Raw genomic sequence first — 25,823 nt, 5'->3', positions numbered from 1 at the left:
ACGTAACTTATTTTGAAAAACAAATAACAAGAAAAAATATCTTCAATGATGAGGCACCTGCTGCTCTATGGAGTAGGATCACTTTTAAAAAGACGGATGCGTGTTTAACGATTTGTATCCGTAATAGAAAATCTGTGTGTTTTCAATGTTTCCATGTGAGTACAAAACAAACTTGTGTCAGGGTTGGAATTTCTTTCTTGTGACTACGAATCTAAATAATGTGGGTCTGAATTTTTTTCTTGGGACTAAAAATCAAAGTTGTGAGGGTTTGAATTTCTTTCTTGTGACTACGAATCTAAAACCTGTGGGTGTAAAGTATTTTCAATACAACTCTCACTTCTACTACTACGAAGCTACACTACACACAAGTTCACGGCTGTGCATGTATCTCTTCTGTGGATTGCCTTTTACGAGTACGAATTTCAACATGCAAATTTGGATGACGTCACGCCTGGATACAGCCAAGTCACAGGGCAAACTAGTCAAGCTGCGATCCTTCCACTTGCATATGCGTCAAGTGAAGAACGAAGATGGCAGCCGCTAGCGTGAAGGACACTTCCCACTTGGGATACACCGAAATGAATTTTTTTGGGCCGAAACCAAAAACCGTAAATGAGAAATGCTTGACCAAAAACCGAAACGCCCCCCAAAAAACTATGCCAATTTTTTATTATCATTGCATTTATTATAATTAACTCTTTCACTGCCAGGCGTTTTCAGAAACGGGTTGTCCCCACTGCCAGCCGATTTAAGCATTTTGAGTGATCTTTCAAGGTCCACAGAAAATGTTGTGTTTGGACTATGGAAACACACATACTACCAAATGAAGGATTGGACTCTCAGCTTTCATCAGGAAAAAAAAGTTTGTTTCTACCTTATTCCGTTCTTCAGTAATCAACAATAGAAAATGGTTACTTTCACCGAAATTCTCTGTTTTGAAACAAAAAACGGAGAAAAAGAGCTTTTTGTGAAACGATGTTATTTCATGCACTCTAGTGAATTGTACACTTCTTTTTGTCCATGAATGATGCCACAAACACCTAAATAGTGCTTTACTTCTGTAAAACGCTTTCACCAACAATGAAAAAGTGTTTTTTGATTGCAAAATACGTTTATTTCCATTCAACAGTGTAACAATTTGACAAAACAATTTCGCAAACTATTTACAAATGTGTGCAACTGTGGTACTACTTACAATTATGTGGATGTTTCAAATACAGTTTTTCCTTTTGTAACGCTCTCCTGCGTGCAAGGAGACGCCAGGACTCGCACAACAGTTTACTTTCACTTTCACATTGGTCCGTTTTGCGTGCAAACGTTACACTTTCTTGACGGCCTTTTTTTCCGGGGAATAAAAAGCAAGTAGCAGACTGTACACACTCCTCCGATGAATATGCATTGGACTCGGGGCACTCTCCGTCGTCCGATCGAACGTCCGCCTGTGCGTGCTCGGTTGCGCTCCGCGTTACGACACCGTAATAGCCGCCGCGTCAGCGGTTCCAATTTCGCCGTCAAGCTCGGATTCACCTTCATCATCATCGAGGATGATCACCGTCGTCAGCAATGTACTATTTTAGCGTTGGTCGATGCCTTTCGTCTTGTAAGTGTAGAGCTGCTTGCAAACGCTCGCCATTGCCCGTTCCCTCCTCCATCTAGCTCCATCTAACGTCTTCTACTGCCGCGTCAATGCTTCTCAACCACGGAGTCACCACCCTCATCTTCATCATCGATGATGATCATCGTCGTCGTCAACAATGTGCTTTTTCAGCGATGCTTTTGGTCTTTGAAAAAAACGTCTCGGGCGTGAGCTCCTCGCGACCGGCCGCCATTTTTCCTTTGTCTTCCATTCTCATCTCCTGCTCGACGCTCTAGCTCCGCCTCTACTGACGCCCACCCGATCTTGTCAAAAGAGAGTCATCGCTGCCCTCTAGGGGCCAAAAATAGTCATTAGGCACAACAGGCAGACTGGAAACTTTCACCAGACATGCGGAAGGGTTTCCTCTACCCGTTTCAAAAAAAAATAAAAAAATCATTGGATGACGTCTTTTGACGTCATTGGCAGTGAAGCGTAGGTTTTTACTTGACGTCTTTAAACGTCAGTGGCAGTGAAAGAGTTAATTAAAGTTCTAATGTTATTATAAAATACTTGGGCCTATTTAGCACGGGCATTTTAACAAAGCACAATATAAATTGAAATGCGTCCACACCACAGACATCAGACATGTTGGCGAATGGTACATTAACCACCAAACGCAGGGTAAGCAACTGAGCATTTTCTGGCGGTGCAATTGCACTTTATAGTCAATGTACTTCGCACCGGCGGGCACGGATGCGTGTGGTGTGGTGCGGACGCATTTTTAGGCTATTTGGTACGGGACAGGGTGAGGCGCACTTAAAATCGGCACCATCACATATTCACCAACGTTTTAAAATACATTTCTTCGCACCAGCCAAACCAGAGTCGTGAGGCCGTCAGGAAACCCGAGAAAGGACCAAAGAAAAGAAAGGAAAGTGAAATCCAGCACCGACCAGACACCACCCACCAGGCCACCAACCAGAGTCCTTTACCAACCCCAGAGAATTTCAACAAATCAGGGAGACCAAAGGAGAAACTGAGGAAAGGAAGGAAGGACAGACGAAGCACCGTGAGATCCACAGACACCAGCCTCCACCGATTCAATGACCTGAGGAAGATTGTGTCTGAGTTTCGATAGATGCTGGTGTGGTGGATCTGGCGTGCATGAAAATCTCCACCAAAGAGTGGCGCCGTCGACCCCCGCCAGGACAGAGCAAGCGCAACACCTCAGGGCCCCCCAGGCCGCGGCAGCGCCAAAGGACGACCCCCGGGCCCCGCAGGGGCCACCGGCCGGAGAGCAAAGCCAGGAGCAAGAGTGCCCCCCACCCCAACGCGGCCCGCGCCCCCAACCCAACGCAGCAGGACGGGGCACTGCAGGCCCGCCAGGAACCCCACCGATCCACAGCCCCCCGCTCCCCCCACGACCCCCCATTACAATCTGTATTCACAACAAACCGATATCAAAGGAAATTAAAGTTGTCAAAACTGAATGTTAAATCAAGTTGTCTAAAACAGGGACCACATTTAACCTGTGATCCTTACCTTAATATAGTTCCAGGATATGACAATTTACATCATGTGTTTTTGTAACTTTTAAAAAGGGATTCAGTTAACACTAAAGTCTTGATTATTTTACAACTGGTAATTCATCTCAATGTTGACAATAACCAAAATATCCTACTTAAATCTAGATCAATATATTTTTTTCAAACATCCATCACAAACATGAATGTGAAAACAATATATTATTAATTTCTTCACACATTTTTAAACATATTGCAATGAAATTTAAAAAAAAATACAATAGTACCAATATAATATAAACATTTGTTTTGTTTTGAAATTGGGGTCGAAAAGTGTCTCAAAGTCTAATACACAAAATTACAAAAATCCAGACTACCTACCTGGGATGCATGAACCAAAACGCAGAACAACACACACACACACACAAACAACACAAATTTTCTAGGACATCATGTCAAAAGTCTCCAGAGTTAAATGGGCAACTGTCCACTCCCAGCTTTGATTTCTCCCAAAGAGTTAAGGCTCTTTAACTCATCCAAGGATGGCCATCAGGGTCTCCATAACTCCCGTCTAAAACTCTGAGACAAATAGACATAAAAATAACAGAATAACTTTAATTACTATGGATATCATGATAATTTATTATCAAATTAGTTTACTTTGATCCTTTTAAATACTCCATTACTTTTCTCCGTCATGGCATAGTTGTACACCCTTGTCTGTTGAAGAATGAACTAAATATTAGCTAAAAGTTTTAAACATTTTCACAATGACAAAAAATCTTATTACAAAAATTCTCATTATTTTTTTTTTTTTTAAACACCACCTCATCTGCTTGTGTCAAGCACAATGAAAGAAAAAGTTTTTTTAAAACAAGACTTTGAGCAGCTTTTTTGGTGTTTCACCACCAAAAGAGAAACAGGCAAGCGAACCAGAGCCAAAACAAAGTTTTTCTTCTGAAACTAATTCAAGGTGTGCTGTGACTTAAAGCAAATGATGAGCACACTGAAATGTGATGCAAGATTTGCCTTGCAAATCCACATCTAGCCGACAAAACAGGCGGGTTTTTACAAAGTATGAAGGCTTAAAGAATTTCAATCATCCTTTATTTGCCAAACATAATTATCCAGAATTATTGGTTTTAATAAGAATAACCCTAAATACTTATTTGATACAGTTGCAATGCTAACGGAACTGCTATTCAGCTCGCAATTTCATGCAGATTTTTCTCAAAAGACTTAGCTCATTAGCAACGAGATTATGAACACTGCGTAAAAGCCAGTCGAATCTTGCAATTACTGATCTTAATATGAGCATCGTCTGATTACGCTCTCATCTTGAAGTATCCCTTGAAAGCCTTGCACAGCTCGTTAGTGCGTCAAAACAAACATGCTTGTTTGTGTAACCAGTGTAGTTTTAACCCTGCTGCTTTTAGTACTATTATCATAGCAGTCCGCCTGTTTTATCGTTTTTAGTTTTTTTTTTCTCTCGACGTTAAGATCCGCTCCTCCGCTTTCAGATACGTTGCGAGTACAAATAGTTCCGTGGATACGTTGATTTGTAAGACATGCGTCATCTCCCGTCTCCTGCGTCAGTGGTCCCCAACCTTTTTGTCACCACGGACTGGTTCATATATGTCCACAACTTTGGCGGACCGGCATCCCAGTGGGTTGGGGTTGGGGGGTTTGCTTGGCTGTTCGTCGGCTGATTAATAAAAGGCTACGACAACAAACGCAAGTCCACTACCATAACAAGGGTAACAAAACGCGACTGAGATAATTATGTGTCAATGTGTCCGTCGTAAACAGAGAGAATCTGGTCACTTTTCAAAATAAATTATTTTTAAGCCTCGGCTAATCAATTATCCGGAAGTACAGTACGTTTTTTTATTCTTTTAACTGAGGTGCCCGCGGCCCGGTACAGGTCCGCGGCCCGGTGGTTGGGGACCACTGTCCTGCGTCACTCTCCTCTATGACACAGCGCTTCCCCCTCCACAAATGAAAATCTGCTAGCTACCGTAATGTATGTGGAATCGATGCAAAGCTCCACTTCTCCGAAACCGTTGGAATTACTTTGCTAGCACAAATAGTTCCGGAGTTACGATACTTTGAAGTTACTCCCCTCTATGATGTGGGACTTGCCCCTCCTCCACACGTCACAATCTGCTAACTACCATAAGTATGTATGGGGTAGAGATGGGACAATGAAGCCTTGTGAAGCTTTTGAGGCTTTCGGCTGATTGATTTGGAAAAAGAGTCGACGTTTCAAAGCCCCATAAGATAGATCGTACCGGGGACATCTGGTGGTCAGCTGGAGTCATAGCAGCTATAATCTTCAAAGTGATTCGCCTGATTGATTTATGTTCCAACATAACACCAGTACATTCAGTCTTACATTTGTGTCTGTTTAATGATCATCAGGTACACATGGAAGTGTTGCAATATTTTGACACTGTACCAGTACTTTGGTTCAATGTGATGTCCTTTTACTCATTCGATTTTTATAAACATAATTTGGATATGACACAAGTGCGCTGTGAAGCCAGATGACAAGTATTTCAACATCAGTCTTTAGGTGATGTGACTGAGGGTCTTGGAGAAGCGCTTATAGCAACTCGGTGGAAAATACTTGGGTCAATTCTGTATCTTCTACACACGATTTAAAAATAATGCATAGTTGGAAACTTTAAATGCATCATTATGGGAGTACTTTTGTTGGAAACATACTGAATAACTAACTTTTCCAGGTGAACATAAAGTGAAGCAAATGTCTACATGAGGGAATTGTGCGCCTGACACCGCGCCAAAAGGTTTGAATCAGTTACGTAATTTCCGGTATCTCATTAGCGCGCATAAAGCCGCATACGCCATCAGCACGTGATCACGGAGGTTTCATCGGGGCTTTTGATACATTGTTTCGAGCAGTCTGTCTCACTCGGCTGACACATGCTCCGGAGTCTCAGTGTCAAACGTCCCATCTCTAGTATGGGGTATTCACGTAAAGTGCCGCTTCTCTGCTTTCAGAAGCTGTTGGAATTACGTTGCTAGCGCTAACGGTTCAGGATTTACTGTGATTTGAAAAACAAGTGTTTTCCTGTCGCCACCGACAGCTTCGGATTTGAAGGGTTAAGGGTTATAACTAAAACTAAACAAAAATTCTTGTCAAAATTAACACTGGTTGGTGTAATGCTAACAGCTAGCTCCTAGCCAGTAGCCACTTAGTCGCAGACTTCTACTGTATCATATAATGACTGTAATTAATTAGCGATTCCTTAGCATCTTAAATTAGCTATTGAATATGAGCGTTGTGTTGAAGTTGTTCACAATTTTAATGTCAACCAATACTGCAATAAAGAAATCCTAAACGTCTAAAAGACAAGTCAAACTATCCATCACGTCACGAGGTGGGCCAACTTCAAAGCAAGTCTACTAAGGCTATTTGCATTGCCGTCAATGTACTGTATTATTTGGCAAACTTTATTTTGAAGTTAGCCTTAGCGTAGGCGGCGAGTTACATTGAGCATGCATGTGTCAGCTTCCTTGACACGTCTGAATGATGTCTAGACAAGAAGCATAAAAAAAATCTTGTATTGTGGCAGTAGTAAGGAGCATACACGACTGACTGGTAAACACGTCTTTATTTAACACTGCCAACAACAGAATGGCGAATATCGCGCCAACAAACATTTCAATCAACACGCCCCCAGCTGTATGCCTGCTGGGTGAGAGGCATGGTCCTAAAGTCCACCACACAGGCCCCCCCCGAACACCCAGAAGAGCACTCAAACAGAAAACCTCACAGGGGGCTTCACCAGCCTACCACATCGACTACGCAGTCCATCTCCCAGCGGAGCAGGTGAAACCTGTTGAGCAGGGGGGACAGTCGAAAAGGCAGCAGGAGAACACTCAACATCATCGTGCGGAAACGAGGCTGGGGGCTTCGGAGGACGACCACGGCGAGGGACCCGAGCAGGCAACGGCACCTCGCCTACAACCAAATGAGCTGGTTTGAGCCTATCCAACGAAACCGACTCCCTACGCCCACCCATATCAAGCACAAAATATTTAACCCCATGCTCAAGCACCCGAAACGGGCCGTCATACGGTGGCATGAGGGGCGACCGGTGGGCATCGTGGCGCACAAAAACAAAACGGGCAGACATGAGTGTCGACGGTACAAAAACCTTAGGAACACAGTGGTGAACCGGTGCAGGAGTCAAGGGCATTCCCGATAGAAAGGGCCGCGCGTCGGAACCTTCGGGCAGAAATTCACCCGGGACGCGAAGAGGCTGACCGAACACCAACTCGGCCGGGGCCGAACGCAACCCGAACGCAACCCGAGCAAAACCCAAGGAAGACGATCGACCCAGTTACCGTCGGAAAGCGCAGCCCGCAGCGCGGCTTTAAGCGACCGGTGAAAACGTTCACACAACCCGTTAGCCTGTGGGTGGTAGGCAGTAGTGCGGTGTACCCGCACACCCAAGGACTCCACTAAGGCAGACCAAAGTGCAGACACAAACTGGGGCCCCCTATCCGAGGTGATATCAGACGGCGTGCCAAAACGCACGACCCACGACGACAGGAACGTGCGAGCTACGTCCACCGAAGTTGTGGAGGACAGGGGAACAGCTTCCGGCCACCTTGTGGTCCGATCCACCATAGTGAGCAGATGCGTAAAACCCTGCGACGGAGGGAGGGGGCCTACCAGATCAACGTGCACGTGGTCGAAACGCCTAGCAGGAATCGGAAAAGGTTCGAGGTCCGCCCTGGTGTGCCGGTGAACTTTGGCACGCTGACAAGCCACGCACGCCGCCGCCCACTCCCTGACATCCCTACGCAGTCCAGGCCAGACAAACTTGGCACCAACCAGCTTGACCGACGCCCGGACGCCAGGGTGTGAGAGGGAGTGGATAGAGTCAAGGGCGGCCTGTGGACATATCGCAGAGGAGAGCGGGATCGCCTTCGCGCATCACCACCTCTTCCAGTCTAAGAGCCGTACCTGCCTCCCTGAGGTTGCGGATGTCAGGGTCGTCGGACTGTTCCGCAGCCATCTCGGAAAAATTAACCCCGAGCAGGACCGGACACACAATCGCGCGCGATAAACAATCAGCCACAGGGTTACACTTACCGGCCACATGCCGAACGTCTGTCGTGAATTCGGAAATGGCCGCTAAGTGGCGCTGCTGGCGGGCCGACCACGGTTCAGTAACCTTTGACATCGCAAACGTAAGCGGCCTATGATCCACATAAGCCGTGAAACGGCGCCCTTCAAGGAGGAAACGAAAATGTCGCGTTGCGAGATACAGCGCCAGCAACTCCCTGTCAAAAACGCTATACTTGCGTTCGTTATCCCGCAACTTACGACTGAAAAACACAAGGGGCTGCCACACATTCGCCACGAGTTGCTCAACCACTCCCCCTACAGCTATATCGGACGCATCTGTAGTCAAGGCCACCTGCGCAGTGGAGATCGGATGGACGAGGAGGGCCGCGCTCGCGAGGGCGTCCTTCGCTTGCTGAAACGCCTGTGCTCGTTGCGGAGACCACTCGAGGGGGTCTTTAGTCTTCTTGTTCCCCAAGGCCCTGTAAAGAGGCTGCAGGAGGTGGGCTGCACGCGGAAGAAAGCGGTTATAAAAATTAACCATGCCCAAGAACTCCTGCAGCGCCTTAACCGAGGCTGGGCGGGGGAAATCAATCACTGCCTGTACCTTGGCAGGCAAAGGAACTGCACCCTGCGCCGATATACAGTGTCCCAAAAAATCAATCTCAGTATGACCGAATTGACATTTAGCCGGATTGACGATTAGGCCATGCGAATCGAGGCGCTTGAAAACCTGCGTTAAGTGCGACAGATGTACCTCCGGTGAAGGACTGGTCACTAAAATGTCATCAAGATAGACGAACACGAAGTCGAGCTCGCGCAAAACACAGTCCATCAATCTCTGGAAAGTCTGTGCTGCCCCTTTAAGGCCAAAAGGCATGCGCAGGAATTCGAAAAGCCCAAACGGGGTTATCACTGCCGTTTTGGGCACGTCTAACGGCTGCACAGGCACTTGGTGATAGCCACGGACCTTAGAAAAAATCGTGGTGCCAGCCAGACGCGCAGAAAAATCCTGAATGTGTGGAATGGGGTAACGGTCATGAGTAGTATTACTGTTTAGCCGACGAAAATCACCGCAAGGCCGCCAAGAACCATCGCTTTTAGGCACCATGTGTAAGGGCGAAGCCCACGGGCTGTTAGAACGCCTGACAATCCCCAAACGCTCCATTGTAGCAAACTCCTCCCTCGCAATTGCCAATTTGGCCGCGTCAAGTCGGCGCGCGCGGGCAAAAACTGGCGGGCCAACGGTGGGGATGAAATGCTCCACCCCGTGCTTAGTATCGGCGGTGGAAAAGGCGGGAGTTGTCAACGACGGAAAATCGGACAGCAAACGCTGATAAACGTCGCCCGATGCCAAAAAATTTGCATGTGCTAATGGTCCGAGTCCCCCAGCCTCACATGGGAAAGTGGCGAAAGAAACAGCGTCAATCAAACGGCGGTTAGCAACATCAACAAGCAGTCCATTCGCACACAGAAAATCCGCGCCAATAATTGGAACCGTGATCGAAGCAACAATAAAGTTCCACTGAAACTCACGTCCATGGAAGCACACAGTCACCAGCCTGGAACCAAAACTGATGATGGGTGAGCCGTTAGCTGCACACAGGGACGGTCCACTGCCACTGGCCGCCTTGTTCGCGGCGGTCAGTGTAAGCAGGCTAACTTGCGACCCGCAGTCCACCAGGAAACGTCTCCCTGATGACGAGTCCGTGATAAAGAGCAGCTCACTTTCATTACCGGCGCCCACAGCCGCTATGGAACGCCGGCGTTGGAGTTTCCCGGAGCCTCGAAGGTGCAGGGAGGAACACAACGCCTAGCCTTCACGCCAAACCGCTGGTGGAAGAAACAGAGGGGCTTGTCGCGCCGCTTCCGTGTCGCCACTCCGGCCACCACCATCGGGCCCTCGTCCGGCGTCTCCTCCAGGAGGTGATCGGCTGCCACACTTTGCACGACGAGTCGTCTCGTAGCCAGCAACACTCGATCCGCTTCTTCGGCCAAGGCCCGATAATCGCGGGACGCCAGGCAAGCGGAGTTAGCCAACACCGCGCGTACCGTAAGCGGTAGCTGTCGGAGGAAAATGTGCGGGAAAATGAATCCGCCTTCATCCGAGCCTAACAACGACAGCATCTTGTCCATGAGGGCCACTGCTGTGCCATCGCCCAACCCGGGCAGAGAAAGGAGTCCGTCTGCTCTCTCCGAGTCCGACAAACTGAACCTCCTAAGCAGAAGTTGCTTGAGCGCGGTGTATTTCCCGCTCTGCGGAGGCGCGCGCAATAGCTGCATAGCACGACGTGTAGTCAGTTGGTCGAGGGCCGCCACGACCATGTAATACCTTGGCTCATCAGCGATGATTCCTCGCAAGTGGAAAAGCGCTTCAACATGCTGAAACCACGAGGCCGGGTCGCTCTGCCAGAACTCCGGCAGCCTCGCGGTAGCGGCGATGGCTGCAAATTGCGGGAGTTGGGGCGACATGGCCGAGGAGGACACCTCTTCCTTCACTTCTCGAAACATCTTCTCACGTCAGGGTCACCAATGTGGCAGTAGTAAGGAGCATACACGACTGACTAGTAAACACGTCTTTATTTAACACTGCCAACAACAGAATGGCGAATATCGCGCCAACAAACATTTCAATCAACACGCCCCCTGCTGTATGCCTGCTGGGTGAGAGGCATGGTCCTAAAGTCCACCACAGAATCATTAATTTGAGGATTAATTTCACCACAAGTTGCCAAAATGTTCCCATACATGCGACTTACGTGATCCACAGGGCTTAAAGTAAAAAAAAATCCTGAGCCGGAACTTTTTCCGAGGAGTGGTGGTGCAGTGTCCAACGTGCCGATTCGTTGTTCGACCAACATCAAGCCATTAATTACTATTCGATTCGTCGCCGTGGATGGACTGGGCATTTGTGAAACTCATGAAATTCCCGATGGCCAGTCCTCTCCAAGTGTCAGGTCATCTCTTTCATTATCCATTTATATGATGTATAGTACAGTATAATTGCAGTCCCCTCTCGTGCTGCAGATATCGAATATTTGGGTATTGAAATATCCTATGGAAAATTCTATTGAATAATCAGGTATTTGGATAAAAATATTTTCGCAAGGTGAAAGAACAATTATGAGTACAGAAGACATTAAAAATATATTTCCACTTACTAATAATGATCGACCAACTGTAATTTCTAGATAATCAAATTTTTTTTTTAACTTAAATTTAAATTGTGCTTAACAGCACATTATTTTCCTTTCTAGAAAGTTTGGTAGATTTTCGACAAATCTCTCCCCATGGATTTTGGAATGACGTTCCGTTAAATATGAGGCAACCTCCCTCTCTACCCACTCTTAAAACACATCTTTGTTCTTTGGCGTTTGACTCGGCATGAGACTCATCATTGTTTCAATGTTTTATGTAGCCTGCTGTATTTTGTGTTATTAATTTATTTTTATTTACTTACCTACTTGTGTTATTTTATTTTATTGACTTATTCATTTACCCACTTAAGATAATTCATTTATTTGGTATGATTTTTGTTTTGTCTTTATTCCATGAAGTAGTCCGATGACTCTAGCTGCAGCACGCTAACACTATAGACGCCCTAAACACTGGCAACAAGCACCGTGCAATACAATGTCAGCGTAATTAAATCTTCTTTTTCTTTTAGTGCCCTTAATTGGTGATCGAACGTGATTTCTGTACAAAGTTGTTTTGTTGATTGGTCGCAATTGTTTACGCCGGCAATAAGAACGGCAAACATGTTCCCCGGGAAGAGTTAAGTCATCCGTTGCGCCGCGGCCCACAACTGGCAAAACGCTTCCGGGAACTTCAAAATAAAAGCGTTCATTGGCATTGCACTGCACATATTACATGGTATGGGGAGGTTTTTTTTAAGTTGGCCTTCTCTCCGCATTGGCGGTGTTTTGCCAGATGTGTCAAATATGTCAAATGTTTACTTCTCTGGATTTGTCATTGCGCTAGTGGCTCTTACGCCGGAAATCCGGCACCGTGCCGGAGTACTTTAAGCCTTGGATCCACAAGGGCTTTCAACTTCCTCTGCTGCTATTATAGTGAATGTGGACTAATCCTGTTGCTCTCGTGTGAATGCGCACTTTGGGTTTTTCCCCCAACAACCATGTGAATGCGCACTTTGGGTTTTTCCCCCAACAACCAATCAGTGGATCCTGAGCGATCCAAACCGTGGGGCTTAATCCGAACCAACCACAGATCAATGATGATCCGTTTCACCACTAATATAAACATCTCAATCAGAATGGAATTTCAATTGGATTCACGGGGCTGGGTTCCTTTTTGCCAATCCGAACGAGCATTAAATAAAAAGTTCAGTCGGAATGGCCAGCCTGCGTCCAGTATGCGCAAGCTCTGTCTTGACGGAAAATGGTGGCGTCTTGCTAAGAGCTCGTCTGTGAAGGGAGAACTTGTTTTAATTTACTTGGAACTTGTTTTTATCAAGATGTTGCTTCAATAGAAATGTTAAAACTATCACAACTAATCAAGATGTTTCTTCAATAGAAATGTTTAAACTATCACAAGTAATGTGCTAAATGACGAATGAACTTATTTGATAAATCACGGTAAGAATCCATAGTAATAGTAGTAATCCATCTTTTTTCACAACCATGTTAGCAGGGATAGAGTGAAGTTTTCTATAATGGTTCTCAGACTATGACCAATGCACGTAAATTGACTGCAGCCTATCATGGGAGGCATGACTATAGACCTATACTGTAGATTGGATAGTCACGTGAAAGCCTGATGGAAGACGTTCTGTGGTGGACGATCCCTAATCAACCCTGATCCCTGATATTGTCCATTATCTGATAAAACCAGTATGAGGGAAACCATAAAAAGACTGTGAAGCATATGAATATACATCAGAAATCGCTGATGTTTTCATTTTCTTTGCTTCTGGTTTCTTTGAATCTGTATTCAGTGAGGTTGGCATCTCTACAAGATCTAGATGTCATCATCCATTTCCAAATCATCGTCGAGGAAGAGCAGTTGTAAATTGTCCCGCATCACCGCGTATTGAGTAACATTGTGAAATCCGGACATCACACAGCAAGTCAAAGCATTTCGTGAAATCTTCATGGCGCTGGCTGGAGCCCATAGACCGGTGGTGAGGTCGTAGTACTCCACGTGGTTGGTGGTGGAGGCGCCGCTATAACCACCAGCTACAAAGAGACGATCCTCCACCACTTCAATACCAAAGTTGCTTCGAGGACACTGCATGGAGGGCAACAAGATCCAATTGTTGGTTTGTGGATTGTAGGCCTCGACGCTAGCCAGGCGATCGTCACCATCGTATCCGCCGACCTTCACAAGGGAAAGGCAAGAATGAAAATAAAAAGGAGCAGCAAAGGTTTGTAAAGCTACACTTACTGCGTAAACGTGGTCTGCATAACCGATGACTCCTATGCCACTACGACGGCTATTCATGGGGGCTATCACTGTCCATTCATTGGTCTCTGGGCTGTAATATTCTGCTGTTTGCAAGAACTCATTTCCGTTAAAACCTCCGCAAATGTATACCTGGAACCAAAGGGGAGATTATAGGTGAATTAAAGCAGGGGCCAAAGGTGTGGACTCGAGTCGTGTGACTTGGACTCGAGTCAGACTCGAGTCATGAATTTGACGACTTTAGACCCGACTTGACAAAATGTTAAAAGACTTGCAACTCGACTTGGACTTTACCAACAATGACTTGTGACTTCAGTGCCGTCATTCAGTAATGTCAGGGAAACCGCAAAGGCGCAAACACACGCCGCCTACGCTAAGGCAAACTTCAAAATAAAGCTGACCAAATAATACATTGACACCAATGCAACAGCCTTGGCGGATTTTACTTTGAAGTCTGCCTGCATGGTGGCGTGAACTCCAGCTTGACTACCTGTCTTTGACATTTTGGCTTGCAAGATAAATAATTATTTTATACATGGACCATGTATAAAATAATTATGTATCTTCCCTTACATTGCACTTAAAATTGTGTTCCTAAATCCTAATGGCCATATTAGACATTTTGAGTTTATATATATATATATATTTTAAAATTTAATGGGCAAAAGCATTTTTATAAAGTAAATTAAGACAAAGTTCTATTCATCTGATTTCATTTTTTTTTTTTTCAAATTTATTTTTAAAACAATCTGACACGTGACTTTTTGAGTCCGTTGCATCACTAGTTGTTTGGGTACAAAAACTATGAGGTGGTCAACAAAAAATGAATTGCAGTATGTCAAAGATTAGATCACTGACGGAGAGGCAACAACTTCAAACTTCGTTCAACATCTAAAGCTGCACAAAGAACGGTAAGTAAGCTAATGTCAGTTCTTTAGCGGATAATTATTGTTGCTAGCTGTGCAGTTAATGAGACTGTAAACTCACTGGTAACACATTGCAAACACGGCAATCTGTTGCACCACTCTAGTTTCACTACCCGAGTCCCTGACTCCTACTTTGATGGTCACCTGAAATAATATAATCTACGATGTTGTTAAAATGACTCGAAAGGACTTGAAACTCAAAGTCTAGGACTTATGAATCGCTTGAGACTTGTCAGCCTTGACTCGGGACTTGTCAGGTTTAACTTGGGACTTGACAGGGCAAAGACTTGAGACTTACTTGTGACTTGCAAAACAATGACTTACTCCCACCTCTGGCAGGGGCTATCAAACTTTTTTAGTTCACAGATCTTTACAGGGATTTTCCCCCTAAGAACCCCAAAATTCTATTTGTTGTTTTTGTCCTCAGGCCAAGGCCATTAACAATAAAAATTTAAATTAAAATAAAAATGCTTTCTCATCATCTTGTGGCATCTTGGTGCCAAAGAAATTAGCGGGCGGTTCACCTTAGTGAATTTTAGGTTTTGAAATTTCACCTGAAATATCCCCAACTCTTTTTAATATTTGTATTACAATATCGTTGTTTTGAAATGATACGACATAGTTTATCTCAAATCATTTTGCGGACACAGAATCTATGACTAACTGATCCCAGTTTGAGAACAAACAAACATTGCTAATCTCTATTTACCTTGTCATTGAGGGTTGTGCAGCTGGCATTGCTCCTGTGTTCGTGCATGCTGGCGACAAGACTCCACTGGTTTGTCTCAGGTGTGTAGCACTCCGCCGTCTTAAGCCGTACGCGTCCGTCGTAACCTCCTAATGCATAGATGCAGCTCTTTAGTACCGCCACGCTCACATAGCATCGACGAGAGTGCATGGGTGCCACTTCCTGCCAGGTGCGCGTTTTGAGGTCAAAGCGGCTGACAGTGTTATAGTGTTCTGCTCCATCAAATCCTCCGACGCAGTAGATGGAGTCGTTGAGAAAGACGGCGCCACAGTACGCTCGGGGCTGCTGCATGTGGTCCACCAGGTAGTCCCAACAGTCAGCTTGTATGTCGTACGCCTCGATAAGGTGCGTTGGATTGGAGTCGCTCCAACCACCGATCGCCAAAAGGATGGTGGAAGACAGGCGAGGGCGGGCCACCCGGTTGCAGTATCCCGACATGGAGTTAGCTTTCATGTGACGTACAATTGTGAGAGCAAAGCTAACCATACCCAGGCATTTTGCACTGCTCTGCACAAGTTGATTAGACAGCACGTTGTTGATGATGAACTCCTCACTGGCCTGAGCTAGACGGACCTACACAGTGGCAGGAAGAGGACATGTGAACTCCAGCCATTTGTAGCCCACTGGCCAATAACATACGAGTATTTAACTATTGATGTAATGGGACAGCTGTGCTAAAGCGCCTCTTTTGTTTAAGGGGTCGAAAGACCAGATGTGGTTATTGACTTACTTTAGCCAGGAGCACCGGCATGTTTTTGCCTCGCTCCTCAGGAGCATGTGCGATCCAGTGAAGTATGGCCTCATAAACCGTATTCTCCTTTACCATCAGGTCATCTCTGTCCAGGAGGTCGCAGAAGTCCTGCATAGAGAGTTGCCGCAACTCGTATGACCTCGCGACAGCCTCAAAGTGGTAAAGGATGTACTGGTAGGCATTGAGCTGCAGTTCCGGGGCGTGGCAGTTTTTGGTGAACTGCCAGATGTCAATGCAGTTCTCTGGGCACAGCTGCTCTGTTAGAAATGCACAGCAGGTCGCAATGATGCCTGTTATATTGAACTTATTGGCTGCTATTAACAAGTCTTTGACATTCTCCTCCGACACAGACAATAAGCCAGTGTATGCAAAGTCAATGAGAAGTTGCATTACGGGTGGCGTCAGACCCTGTATGACATAGACCTTCTGGTCTGGGGTTGACCAATGCTGGAAAAGTTCTCTAAATATCAGAAACAGAGGTTATATTCAACATGTTTTCAATTTTGGACTTTCTCTGACCGTAGATGAACTCACAAAAAGTACAGGCTGCTGTTGCAAAGAATTATCTTGTGGATGTGAAACTCAACTTTGTCAACTACGATGACAGCATCGATAAGTTCCCTTGTCAGACGTAGTTCATTGTACACAGAGCCAGACCTACAACATGCAGTACAAAATGCAGCATTGCTACTCATCTTGAATGTGTTGCCATTTCTTATAACAGCTTTGGCTTCCGTTCAGTCCCAGCAGGAGTCGAACAGGAATTGCGCCATAACATCACGGTGGCGTTCTGTGTCAAAAGCCACCGTCGACATCAGCAGTGACATCATCCACATCATTAAAGCGCCAGTACTTTAATTGTAAAGAGCACGGCCTTTCTAAACCAAGACCGCAACAGATCGGATTTCTGCCGATGGTAAAATGCAGATTCATGAGTAATGAGTATTAAAGTTTTCCAGGCAGATTTATTAATCTGTAATATAACCAATGGTTAAAAGTGAGTTTATAATTCTGGTGGCAGCCACTTATACAAAATCCCAAGTAGTACACCTGGTAAATTCAAATTGAGTGGGACAAGCAGGAGCTTTTCAACCGGGTCTGTCTGCACACTGACAGACTTTGAAGACTTGGAAAGAACCACCAACACATACACACAAAAAGTTACATGTATACTGTCTGTATTATGAAATCAGAAACAAGATGTATTGCAAAGTTTATGAACAGTATTGAACATGTCCAATCTAATTTACAGTAAAAAAAATAAAGTTTCATTTTGAGTGCTTGGGTTTTATCAATAGAAGTTTAATGGCACAATTTAAAGTTTACATTTCTTAGCTGTATCGGGTCAAACGATATCAACAGCATAGTCATCACAAAATGGAGCAATCTGCTCAGTTTGTTTCATTGCATATTGTTGGAATTTATTGCTATATTAATATAAATTTAAGTTAATAATCTGACTCCAATTTGTGACCTTACCAAACTATCACCCATCCAACAATAGCATGCTCGTTCTGCAATAGAAAGGTATCAGGAAGCCGGCATTTTCACACACGAGTGGATTTATTCCTAACACTCAAATCTAATACATCACAGCTGGGGTCCCGGGTCCCTACCCATACAATTCTATACGTCTCTGTCTCAAGCAGCCAACGTAGTAGTCTCATCCGAGTTGCCCCAGTGAATAGTTATACTACACAATATTTAAATGACACAGAAACAAAGGCATCCTGGCATTTTTCTATTGGCTATGTGTTTTCTGCAGTTTAACTTTAGCTTGCTTTTCATTGGCCGATCTTCATCCGCAGCGTCACTGGGTGGCTTCTCCTGTTTTGTACTTTTCCGCCACGGTCTCAAACAAATGTGGTTTATAACATACTTTGATCTTATCACGGTTCTGCATCTCCCCCTGCAATTAGCATCCTTTGTTGGCAACATTCCATTCCTAACACGGCCACGTCCATCACACACATCCTGTATTTCACCCCCACGCACACAAACTCTTATATTCCTTTAATATTCATAAAGAAGGAACACCTTTTAGCCTTGTGATGTGTGAAGGCAGACACTTTACTTCAAAGAACTTTCTTTTGAACCGGCAGAAAGATGCAGTTGGCATCAGCATCATTCACGATGAATGTAACCAGAGGCAAATTCAGGTCCAGAAAGTGAAAATCCTGCCAGTTTTTTCTTTAGCTACAGGTGCTTCTGCTTAGGGAGCTCGTTTACCTACCGGTTGAGTAGAAGCAACTGTGGCTAAAGCCAAACTGTGATAGGGTTTTTACATTCTGGACCTGGATTTGACACCTCTGTACGACACTTCTTAGTTTCTAATTTCACTAGTTTCACTTACTAATCCAAAAAGCTTTAGCCCCAGGTGCTTCTCAACCATCAGCTCCCCAAGAGCTTGTTAATCTTCAAGTTGGATAGAAGCATGTGTGGCTAAAGCCCGCACTGGCATGGTTTTTACTTTCTGGGCCTCGATTTGCCACCTGTCAAAACTTGTCAAAAATGAGTTAGTGAACATCTTCCTGGTGCCGGCTTACACGTCGCTTCTCTCTTTTGCTAATGCTATTCTTTCTGTAACATGCGTAGTTTGCTTTCAAGCTTGGAATGAAAAAGAACAAAATAAAATGGATTAGTAACATGCAGTGGCATTAATTTTAGTTCATTTGTGAATGAAAAACTTGATCGCTCAAGAACCTGTTAACTAAAGTTACTCGTGTGTTCAATGTGTAATTGTTGATTTAGCAAAATTCAAAATAAAATGTACTTGTGAATGAAGATGAAAGTACGACTGCAAACTGTCTCTACCTCAACTAGGTATGTAGATTTGGGGTGTCCTCGTATCTTGTCCTTTCATTTGGACCATTTTGTGTACTAAATCTAAATCTTTCCAGCACACTGAGTTTGAACGAGATCTTCGCAATGAGTACGAGATCTCTTTCATCTCGTGTCAACGCTGCCATTTCTATTAGTCTTTGCAACAAGTTCACGTGAAAATTCCTTTATATACGATGCCACGTGCAGTGCATTCGCACAGATTATCAATGCTTTCAAGCTATGCAATTGTCTTTATCCACAACATTGACTGTCGCCTTGGCTTTTTCAATGTCACCTAAATCATCCTAATTGTTATCATCAAACCCTTTATCATCTTTGGGGTCCAGCGACAGTTTCATTGTTTTCGTTTTCTTCCCCTTGGCCTATGTTCTCGTCAACAGCACCAATTTCTGGCAAAACCACATCATCATTGTCCCAATCTAGAATTACAGATTCATCATGAGAATCTGCGAGAATGGTTGCCCAGCATCCAATGTATGTCATCATGTGTAGTAGCACCACTCAGAATCAGTGTACTCAGTCATCACATTCGGTGCATAATCTTTTTGGCCCAGTTTTCACTCTTACAGGCCATAATGAGTTGCAGCCAATGGTCTAACAACTGATCTTATGTTGAAATTCAGAAACAAATTAGATATTGTTAGAAGACCATCTTTGTCTTCCGCGTGTTCGTTTTCTTTCGGGTAGAGAGAATGTTGATTTTCTGAATATAGACTGGAGATCGGTGAGCAGGTCCTTCGAAGGATTTATCTTTACAGAATATTCCGGACACAAGCAAGTTTACAGAAAAATGGCTGCATTCTTCTCGCAAGTGTGTAGTTACAGCGGACTCACAACATTAACATCTTATACTCTCTTAAAGGGGCGGTACCCCAAAACCCCACCCATACAGCCCACCTGGATTTCACCGGACATGAGATATGACTTTAAACACATCATTGATTACAGACACTTCAACCACAGACAATCGGCCATTGTTGTGGAAATTGATGAGATCCCAGTCATGACGATAAGACTTTAAAAACATCATTGATTACAGACACTTGGCAGAGATTGCGACATCACTCACAAAGACACATCCACAGATTAAAATTCTACTGAGGAAATAAATAAATTATAACAGTTATGACTAAATCTGGGCAGAAGACCCTCTTCAATATCAACCATAATTTAGCAAATTTTCATCTTTGAAATAAGACTGCTTATTTCCCACAATGCACGTTTCCCACAATGCAGCAAGCAACAGCGGATAATTGCTTTCATTTTTATTTTCATGGGATAATACAGTAGTTGCAAAGGTGTTTTTTCAATGCATTAGTAAGAAAAGCACATCAGCTACAACTTGGAAGTGATCTTTATTTTTCTGATATTTGAATCTGAAGAGTTTTTTTTTTATTATTTACAGTCAATGCATTCTTGGCTCAAGATCAAAACACGGCAGTGCAATTTACGATCGATACTGTGCTAAAGGGTCATATTGTGGTGTTTTTGGCTTTCACTGCTATGTGCTTTTAATGCATCAGGAACTCCAGCTTGTGTTTACCATTTACCATGCGGTTAGTTGTTTTAGTGTCTGCTTCATGCTCCTTGCAAGTGTTCATATTGTATTTGTGTTTGGCTCTTTGTCCCGTACAATTAACAGCTGAAAGTGCACAAGCCACTGTGGCTTTCATTCTTTTCTCACTTTAAACTCTGAAGTTTGGGCACTTGTAACTAAAAGCATCACAGTAGCTTATTGACTCCCTGGAACTTTTCAGCATAATAACCCTTGGTCTGGTTTAGTCCACAATCTCCAGCATTTCTTCTCCCAAGTTTAGCAAAGGGAGATCGTTCCTGAGCATAGCATATTGGGTTATGTTGTGAAGTCCAGACATCACACAGCAAGTCAAACCACTTCGAGAGACCCCCATGTCACTGGCTGGAGACCACAGACCGGTGGTGAGGTCGTAGAACTCCACCAGTTTGGTTGGGGAGACGCCGTTGTAACCCCCGACAACAATGAGGCGATCATCAACAACTTCGATGCCAAAGTTGCTTCTGGGGGATTCCATGGGAGGCAGCATGATCCAGTTGTTGGTCAGGGAGTTGTAGGCCTCAACACTCGCAAGACGGATGTCACCATCATAACCTCCAACCTTCAAGAGCACAATTAAGAGGGTGAATAGATTTTCAACACCAAAGCCACCAATCAAGTGTGTTTTGTAGTTATAGTGAACACCAGCCAATTGCGCGCCTCTTTGCATTTGTGGTTGTTGCTTTTTCTATATCACTTTAAGATGCTTCATGTTGGCACCAAAGCCCTGGCTAATAGAAATGTCATAAGTGGTGTAAAGGAAGTCTGCTGGCGACATCTTGGCTGATATACTAGCATCAATTCGTATGTCAGGGAGGAGCTAAATTTAGGCTGGGTTGTTGGTGCACTTTCCGGTGCATTTTCAAATAATCTGCAGACTATTTATTTGATGTGTATTGTGAGATGAATTTGAAATGTTTAAGTGTTGTGGGCAGGGCTGTAAATTAACACCGGCCAACCCGCCAAATGCGGGTTAAAATTCATTTTGGCGTGTGATCCTAAAAATTTATTAGCCAATTTGGCTGACGCATTTGCCAAATTGGCTAGTAAATTTTTGGGACCACTAATTTTAACCCGCATTTGGCGGGTTGGCCGGTGTTAATTTAAAGACCTGGTTGTGAGCTCATAATCTGTTCTAAACCTTGAAAATTTTGAAAAATTTTAAGGGTGTGTCTATTACTAGCATCTTTTTGCTTTTCGCGGCAGGGTTTACTGTATCATGCTATGCTACTTACTGCATAAACATGGTCAGCAAAGCCAATGACTCCGTTGCCGCTACGACGGCTGCTCATGGGGGGCATCACTGTCCACTCATCGGTCTCTGGGCTGTAATATTCTGCTGTTTGCAAGAACTCATTTCCATTAAAACCGCCACAAATGTACACCTGGAACCACATGAAGGTGACTAGCCGATTAAAGCAAGGTCAGCAAAATACAAATGTACCTTCCTGAGCTCAGCTACCTTGTCATTGAGAGTTGTGCAGCTTGCATCACTCCTCAGTTCGTGCATGCTGGCGATAAGAGTCCACTGATTGGTCTCAGGAGTGTAGTACTCCGCTGACTTTAGTCTCACACGTCCGTCGTGGCCTCCGATTGCATAGATGCACCCATTAAGGACTGTAACGCTCACATAGCATCGGCGGAAGTGCATGGGCGCCACTTCTCGCCAGGTGCGCGTGTTCAGATCAAAGCGGCTAACGGTGTTGTAGTGTTCCGCCCCGTCGAAACCTCCCAGACAGTAGATGGAGTCATTGAGAAAAACGGCACCGCAGTAAGAACGGGGTTGATCCATGTCATCTACCAGATAGCCCCAGCAGTTGGTGTGCACGTCGTACGCCTCGATGCGATGTGCAGCATTTCGGCCGTTGCGACCTCCGATGGCCATCAGGATGGTGGAAGGCAGGCGAGGACGGGCGACCAAGTTACAGAATCCAGACATGGAGTTGGCGGTCATGAGACCTATAATTTTGATAGCGAAAACCACCACCTCCAGGCATTCGTTGCTGTTCTGCACCAGCTGATTGGTCAGGACATTGATGGTGATGAACTCCTGACTGGTTAGAGCCAGACGTACCTACATGTGATAAGAAGACACTAGTATATGTCATTCATTTGAGAATTTGGGGAAGTGTTCACCCAACTATTGTGCTGTTTTTGTTTTGTTTGATGAAACCAAGATGAGACCAAGATTTTTAGGAGTTGAGACTAAATTTAGACTAAAACTATAGCTGAGACAAAGTGAAGATCAAGATGTTGAGGGCTCGAGAAAGAAACAAACACCAAAGCAGGGTGAAAAGTCAAGGCCAAAACTTTTAGGGGTTGCAGTTGAACGAAACTAAGATAATAGCTGGTTGAGAAAAAAAAAGAAGACTAAGGGTACGTTCACACTGCAGGTCTTAATGCTCAATTTAAATTTTTTTGTGAAATACGATTTTTTTGAGTAAGCGTTCACATTACCTATCAATTGCGACCTCAATCTGTCTGCTGTGTGGATGTAATGCCTGCCCAAAGTGACCCGCATGCGCAGACGAATATACACCGTCACTCACAACTCTGTGTTTGTGGAAGTAAATACGTATGGTCCAGCATGTCAGGGCCACGGACTTATATGAGTCCATGGTCAGTGCTCATATTTTTACCATCTCATATCTACAGAGGAGTGATGCAGGACGAGGTAGTAATAATATTTTGTGAAAATGAGGGGAGCCTGTTCGAGTGCCTCCCATCTCATGGAGATCTCTTTTTTTTCCCTCCCTAACGATGACGTCATGTCATTGCCACAGGTAATAAATGAGCTGACTGCGTGGCTAAATTACTGATACCACCACAAATGTCATCTTTATACTTCATGTTTCAAGTGGGATTAAATTAAAGTCAAATACAAAGTCACAACTGTTACCCAAAACAACTTTGCTGATTCACGTACGTCTCCTGAGCCGTGCGGACCTCACGGATGCGTCAAGCATAAATCATGCTTAATCCCCCTGCCCGCATGGAGGGCATATTGGACTTTTGATGACACCAAGGTCGGATATATGCGACCTGGCTGTTCAGACTGCGGTCACATTGCAAAATTCGGATACGTATCCAATCTAGGACCACATATGAAATTGATCCAGGTCGGATATGAAAAAATCGTAATTGAGCCGTTCAGACTAACATAAAAAAAAAGTCAGATACGGGTCGCATTTGGGCAAAAAAATCTGATCTATTTACCTGCAGTGTGAACTTAGCCTAAGATATTAAGGAATTGAGAATGTGGAGACTCAAAACAAAACAGGTAGAGACAAATTAAGACCAAGATTTTGCATGGCTTGAGACCGAGTTGGGACTAAGACCAAAGTAGGTTCAAAGTAGTCAAGATGAAGACTTTAAGGGGTTGAGTTTGAGACAGGACTAAGACCAAATTCAAGTTGAGAGCAAAATCAGGTTAATGCTCATAGAAATCTACAAAAGATAAAATCGATTTTCAATTACATCCAGAAATGAATGCAGTTTATAGGTAAAGCCTTGCTGTATCTGAAATTTTAGTGTTGACTAGGTCTTGACTGGTCCCCCATGTCTGAGTCCATTAGGCCAAATTAAAATGTGATTGGGATGACACCATGAGTCATGCTTTATGACCAAGACGAACCTCATGTACTTACAACCCTAGTAAAGATCCGGTGTTCTTGTTCATTACAGGCCTCATACCATAACAAACAATTTATTCAGCATATTGAAACTACACCGCAGGTTCCCAACATGTCAAAGGGGTTGACTTACTTTTGCGAGTAGCAGAGCCACATTTTCTCCTCGTTCTTGAGGGGCATGTGCAATCCAGTGGAGTATGGCCTCGTAAACAGTGTTCTCCTTTTTCACAATCAGGTCATCCCGGTCCAGGATGTCACAGAAGTCCATGATGGAGAGTTTCCACAACTCATCCGACGTGGCGACTTCCTCAAAGTGGTATAGGATGTACTGATGGGCATTGTCCTCCAGCTCCGGAGCATAGAAGTTCTTTGTGAACTGCCAGATGCCAATGCAGTTCTCTGGGCAGAGCCTCTCTATTAGAAATGTGCAGCAGGATCGAACAATGCCAATGACGTTGAATTTATCGGCCGCTAGCAACAAGTCCTGTACGTTGTCCTCTGTCACAGACACGGAACTGGTGTACGCAAAGTCAATGAATGATTGCATTAACGGAGCAGTCAGACCATGTATGGTGTAGACCCTCTGGTCTGGGGAGGACCAACGTAGAAAGAGGGCTCTGAAAAGGAGAGAAAGAATATTTTTTAACTTTTCTTCCAGGGTAGATAGCAGAGGTGAGAGGAAGTCTCAAGTCGAGTCATGTTTTTTGCCAAGCAAGCCTTAATATTGTTGACTTCAGTCTGATCCGAGTCAAGTCATGTGACTCAAGTCCCACACTATTGGTAAATACTAATGTGACATTAGAGCAACTCACCCAAAGTACTGGCTGCAATTGCACAAGATGATCTTATGGATGTGAAACTCAACTTTATCGACCGTAATGACGGCATCGCTCAGTTGTTTTGTTAGGCGTAGTTGGTTGTACACGGAGCCAGACTTGTATGGCAATTGTCCATCATAACTCATCTTGAATTTGTTGCCATGTCTTCAACACTTTCGACTTCTGCTGAAGCCTCAGCGGGAGTCACGTAGTAAAGCATAGAAGGTTGTAGGTGGGGGGGAGTCCTCTGCGATTACATCATGGTAGCGTTCTATGTCAAAAGCCAGGTTGACCATCTGCGGTGACATCATCCACATCATCAAGGCCTCCGAGCTTTACATTTAAAGCAAACATCACTGGGTTCAACTATAAAAACTCCCAATAATATTGCATTTTGAATTCCATAATAACCACATCCTTTATTCGGTCGCACCCAAAAGATATTATTCCTAGCAAAAAAATGAGCTATGAGCATTAGAATTTGGGTTGCCAGAGTTGCCATAGATGTAGGTAAGGACAGGGTGTAAAGACCTGGAGTTGGATTAAGACATGTTAAAGCCAACCAATGTGGAATCTCTAGACCAGGGGTGGCCAAGTTTGGTCCTCGAGAGCCACTATCCAGCCCGTTTTCCATTTTTCTCTCCACTAAAACGCCTGATTCATGATCAGGATCGTTATCAGGCTTCTGCAAAGCGTGCTGATGAGCTCATCATTAAATTCAGTTGCGCTGAAGGAGGGAGACATGGAAAACAGGCAAGATAGGGGCTCTCGAGGACCGAACTTGGCCACCCCTGCTCTAGACTCTAAAACTAACCATTCTTAATATTACATTTCCAATACCATCTATACCTTGTCCTGTATCAGCCTTACTCATAAGATGATAGTCCCATCAAAAAGTTAGTTAAGAATG

The 25,823-nt window shown here is 44.5% G+C and overlaps 3 protein-coding genes across 3 annotated transcripts in view; all 3 read right to left on the bottom strand.

Annotated features, from left to right (window-relative positions):
- LOC144042946 (uncharacterized) overlaps positions 1-25,823 on the bottom strand; it is a 152,481-nt gene that overhangs the window by 105,623 nt on the left and 21,035 nt on the right. The gene's annotated exons all lie outside the window — the stretch shown is intronic.
- Positions 10,762-16,741, bottom strand: LOC144043926 (kelch-like protein 10). Its single transcript, XM_077558033.1, has 5 exons — positions 16,581-16,741; positions 16,026-16,506; positions 15,257-15,868; positions 13,604-13,753; positions 10,762-13,537 (listed from the first exon to the last, which is right to left on the bottom strand). The coding sequence occupies exons 1-5, from the start codon at positions 16,739-16,741 to the stop codon at positions 13,178-13,180; spliced, it is 1,764 nt and encodes a 587-aa protein (XP_077414159.1). The 3' UTR covers positions 10,762-13,177.
- Positions 20,669-25,059, bottom strand: LOC144044182 (kelch-like protein 10). Its single transcript, XM_077558432.1, has 5 exons — positions 24,908-25,059; positions 24,229-24,712; positions 21,926-22,537; positions 21,699-21,848; positions 20,669-21,025 (listed from the first exon to the last, which is right to left on the bottom strand). Exons 1-5 carry the CDS (start codon positions 25,057-25,059, stop codon positions 20,669-20,671), a joined length of 1,755 nt encoding a protein of 584 aa, XP_077414558.1.

The sequence above is a fragment of the Vanacampus margaritifer genome, chromosome 2 (assembly GCF_051991255.1).
Source record: "Vanacampus margaritifer isolate UIUO_Vmar chromosome 2, RoL_Vmar_1.0, whole genome shotgun sequence".
Classification (NCBI taxonomy): domain Eukaryota; kingdom Metazoa; phylum Chordata; class Actinopteri; order Syngnathiformes; family Syngnathidae; genus Vanacampus; species Vanacampus margaritifer.
This window is presented reverse-complemented; position numbering and strand designations above follow the sequence as displayed.

Bases quoted from the DNA above. Each gene is read 5' to 3' on its own strand.
- LOC144043926 (XM_077558033.1), bottom strand. From the start codon at position 16,741: ATGAGTAGCAATGCTGCATTTTGTACTGCATGTTGTAGGTCTGGCTCT. The intron at 16,507-16,580 runs GTGAGTTCATCT...TCTGATATTTAG, and splicing joins AACAGCAGCCTGTACTTTTT to AGAACTTTTCCAGCATTGGT. The intron at 13,538-13,603 runs GTAAGTGTAGCT...TCCCTTGTGAAG, and splicing joins ATGCAGACCACGTTTACGCA to GTCGGCGGATACGATGGTGA.
- LOC144044182 (XM_077558432.1), bottom strand. From the start codon at position 25,059: ATGAGTTATGATGGACAATTGCCATACAAGTCTGGCTCCGTGTACAAC. The intron at 24,713-24,907 runs GTGAGTTGCTCT...TCTCCTTTTCAG, and splicing joins AATTGCAGCCAGTACTTTGG to AGCCCTCTTTCTACGTTGGT. The intron at 21,026-21,698 runs GTAAGTAGCATA...GTGCTCTTGAAG, and splicing joins TTGCTGACCATGTTTATGCA to GTTGGAGGTTATGATGGTGA.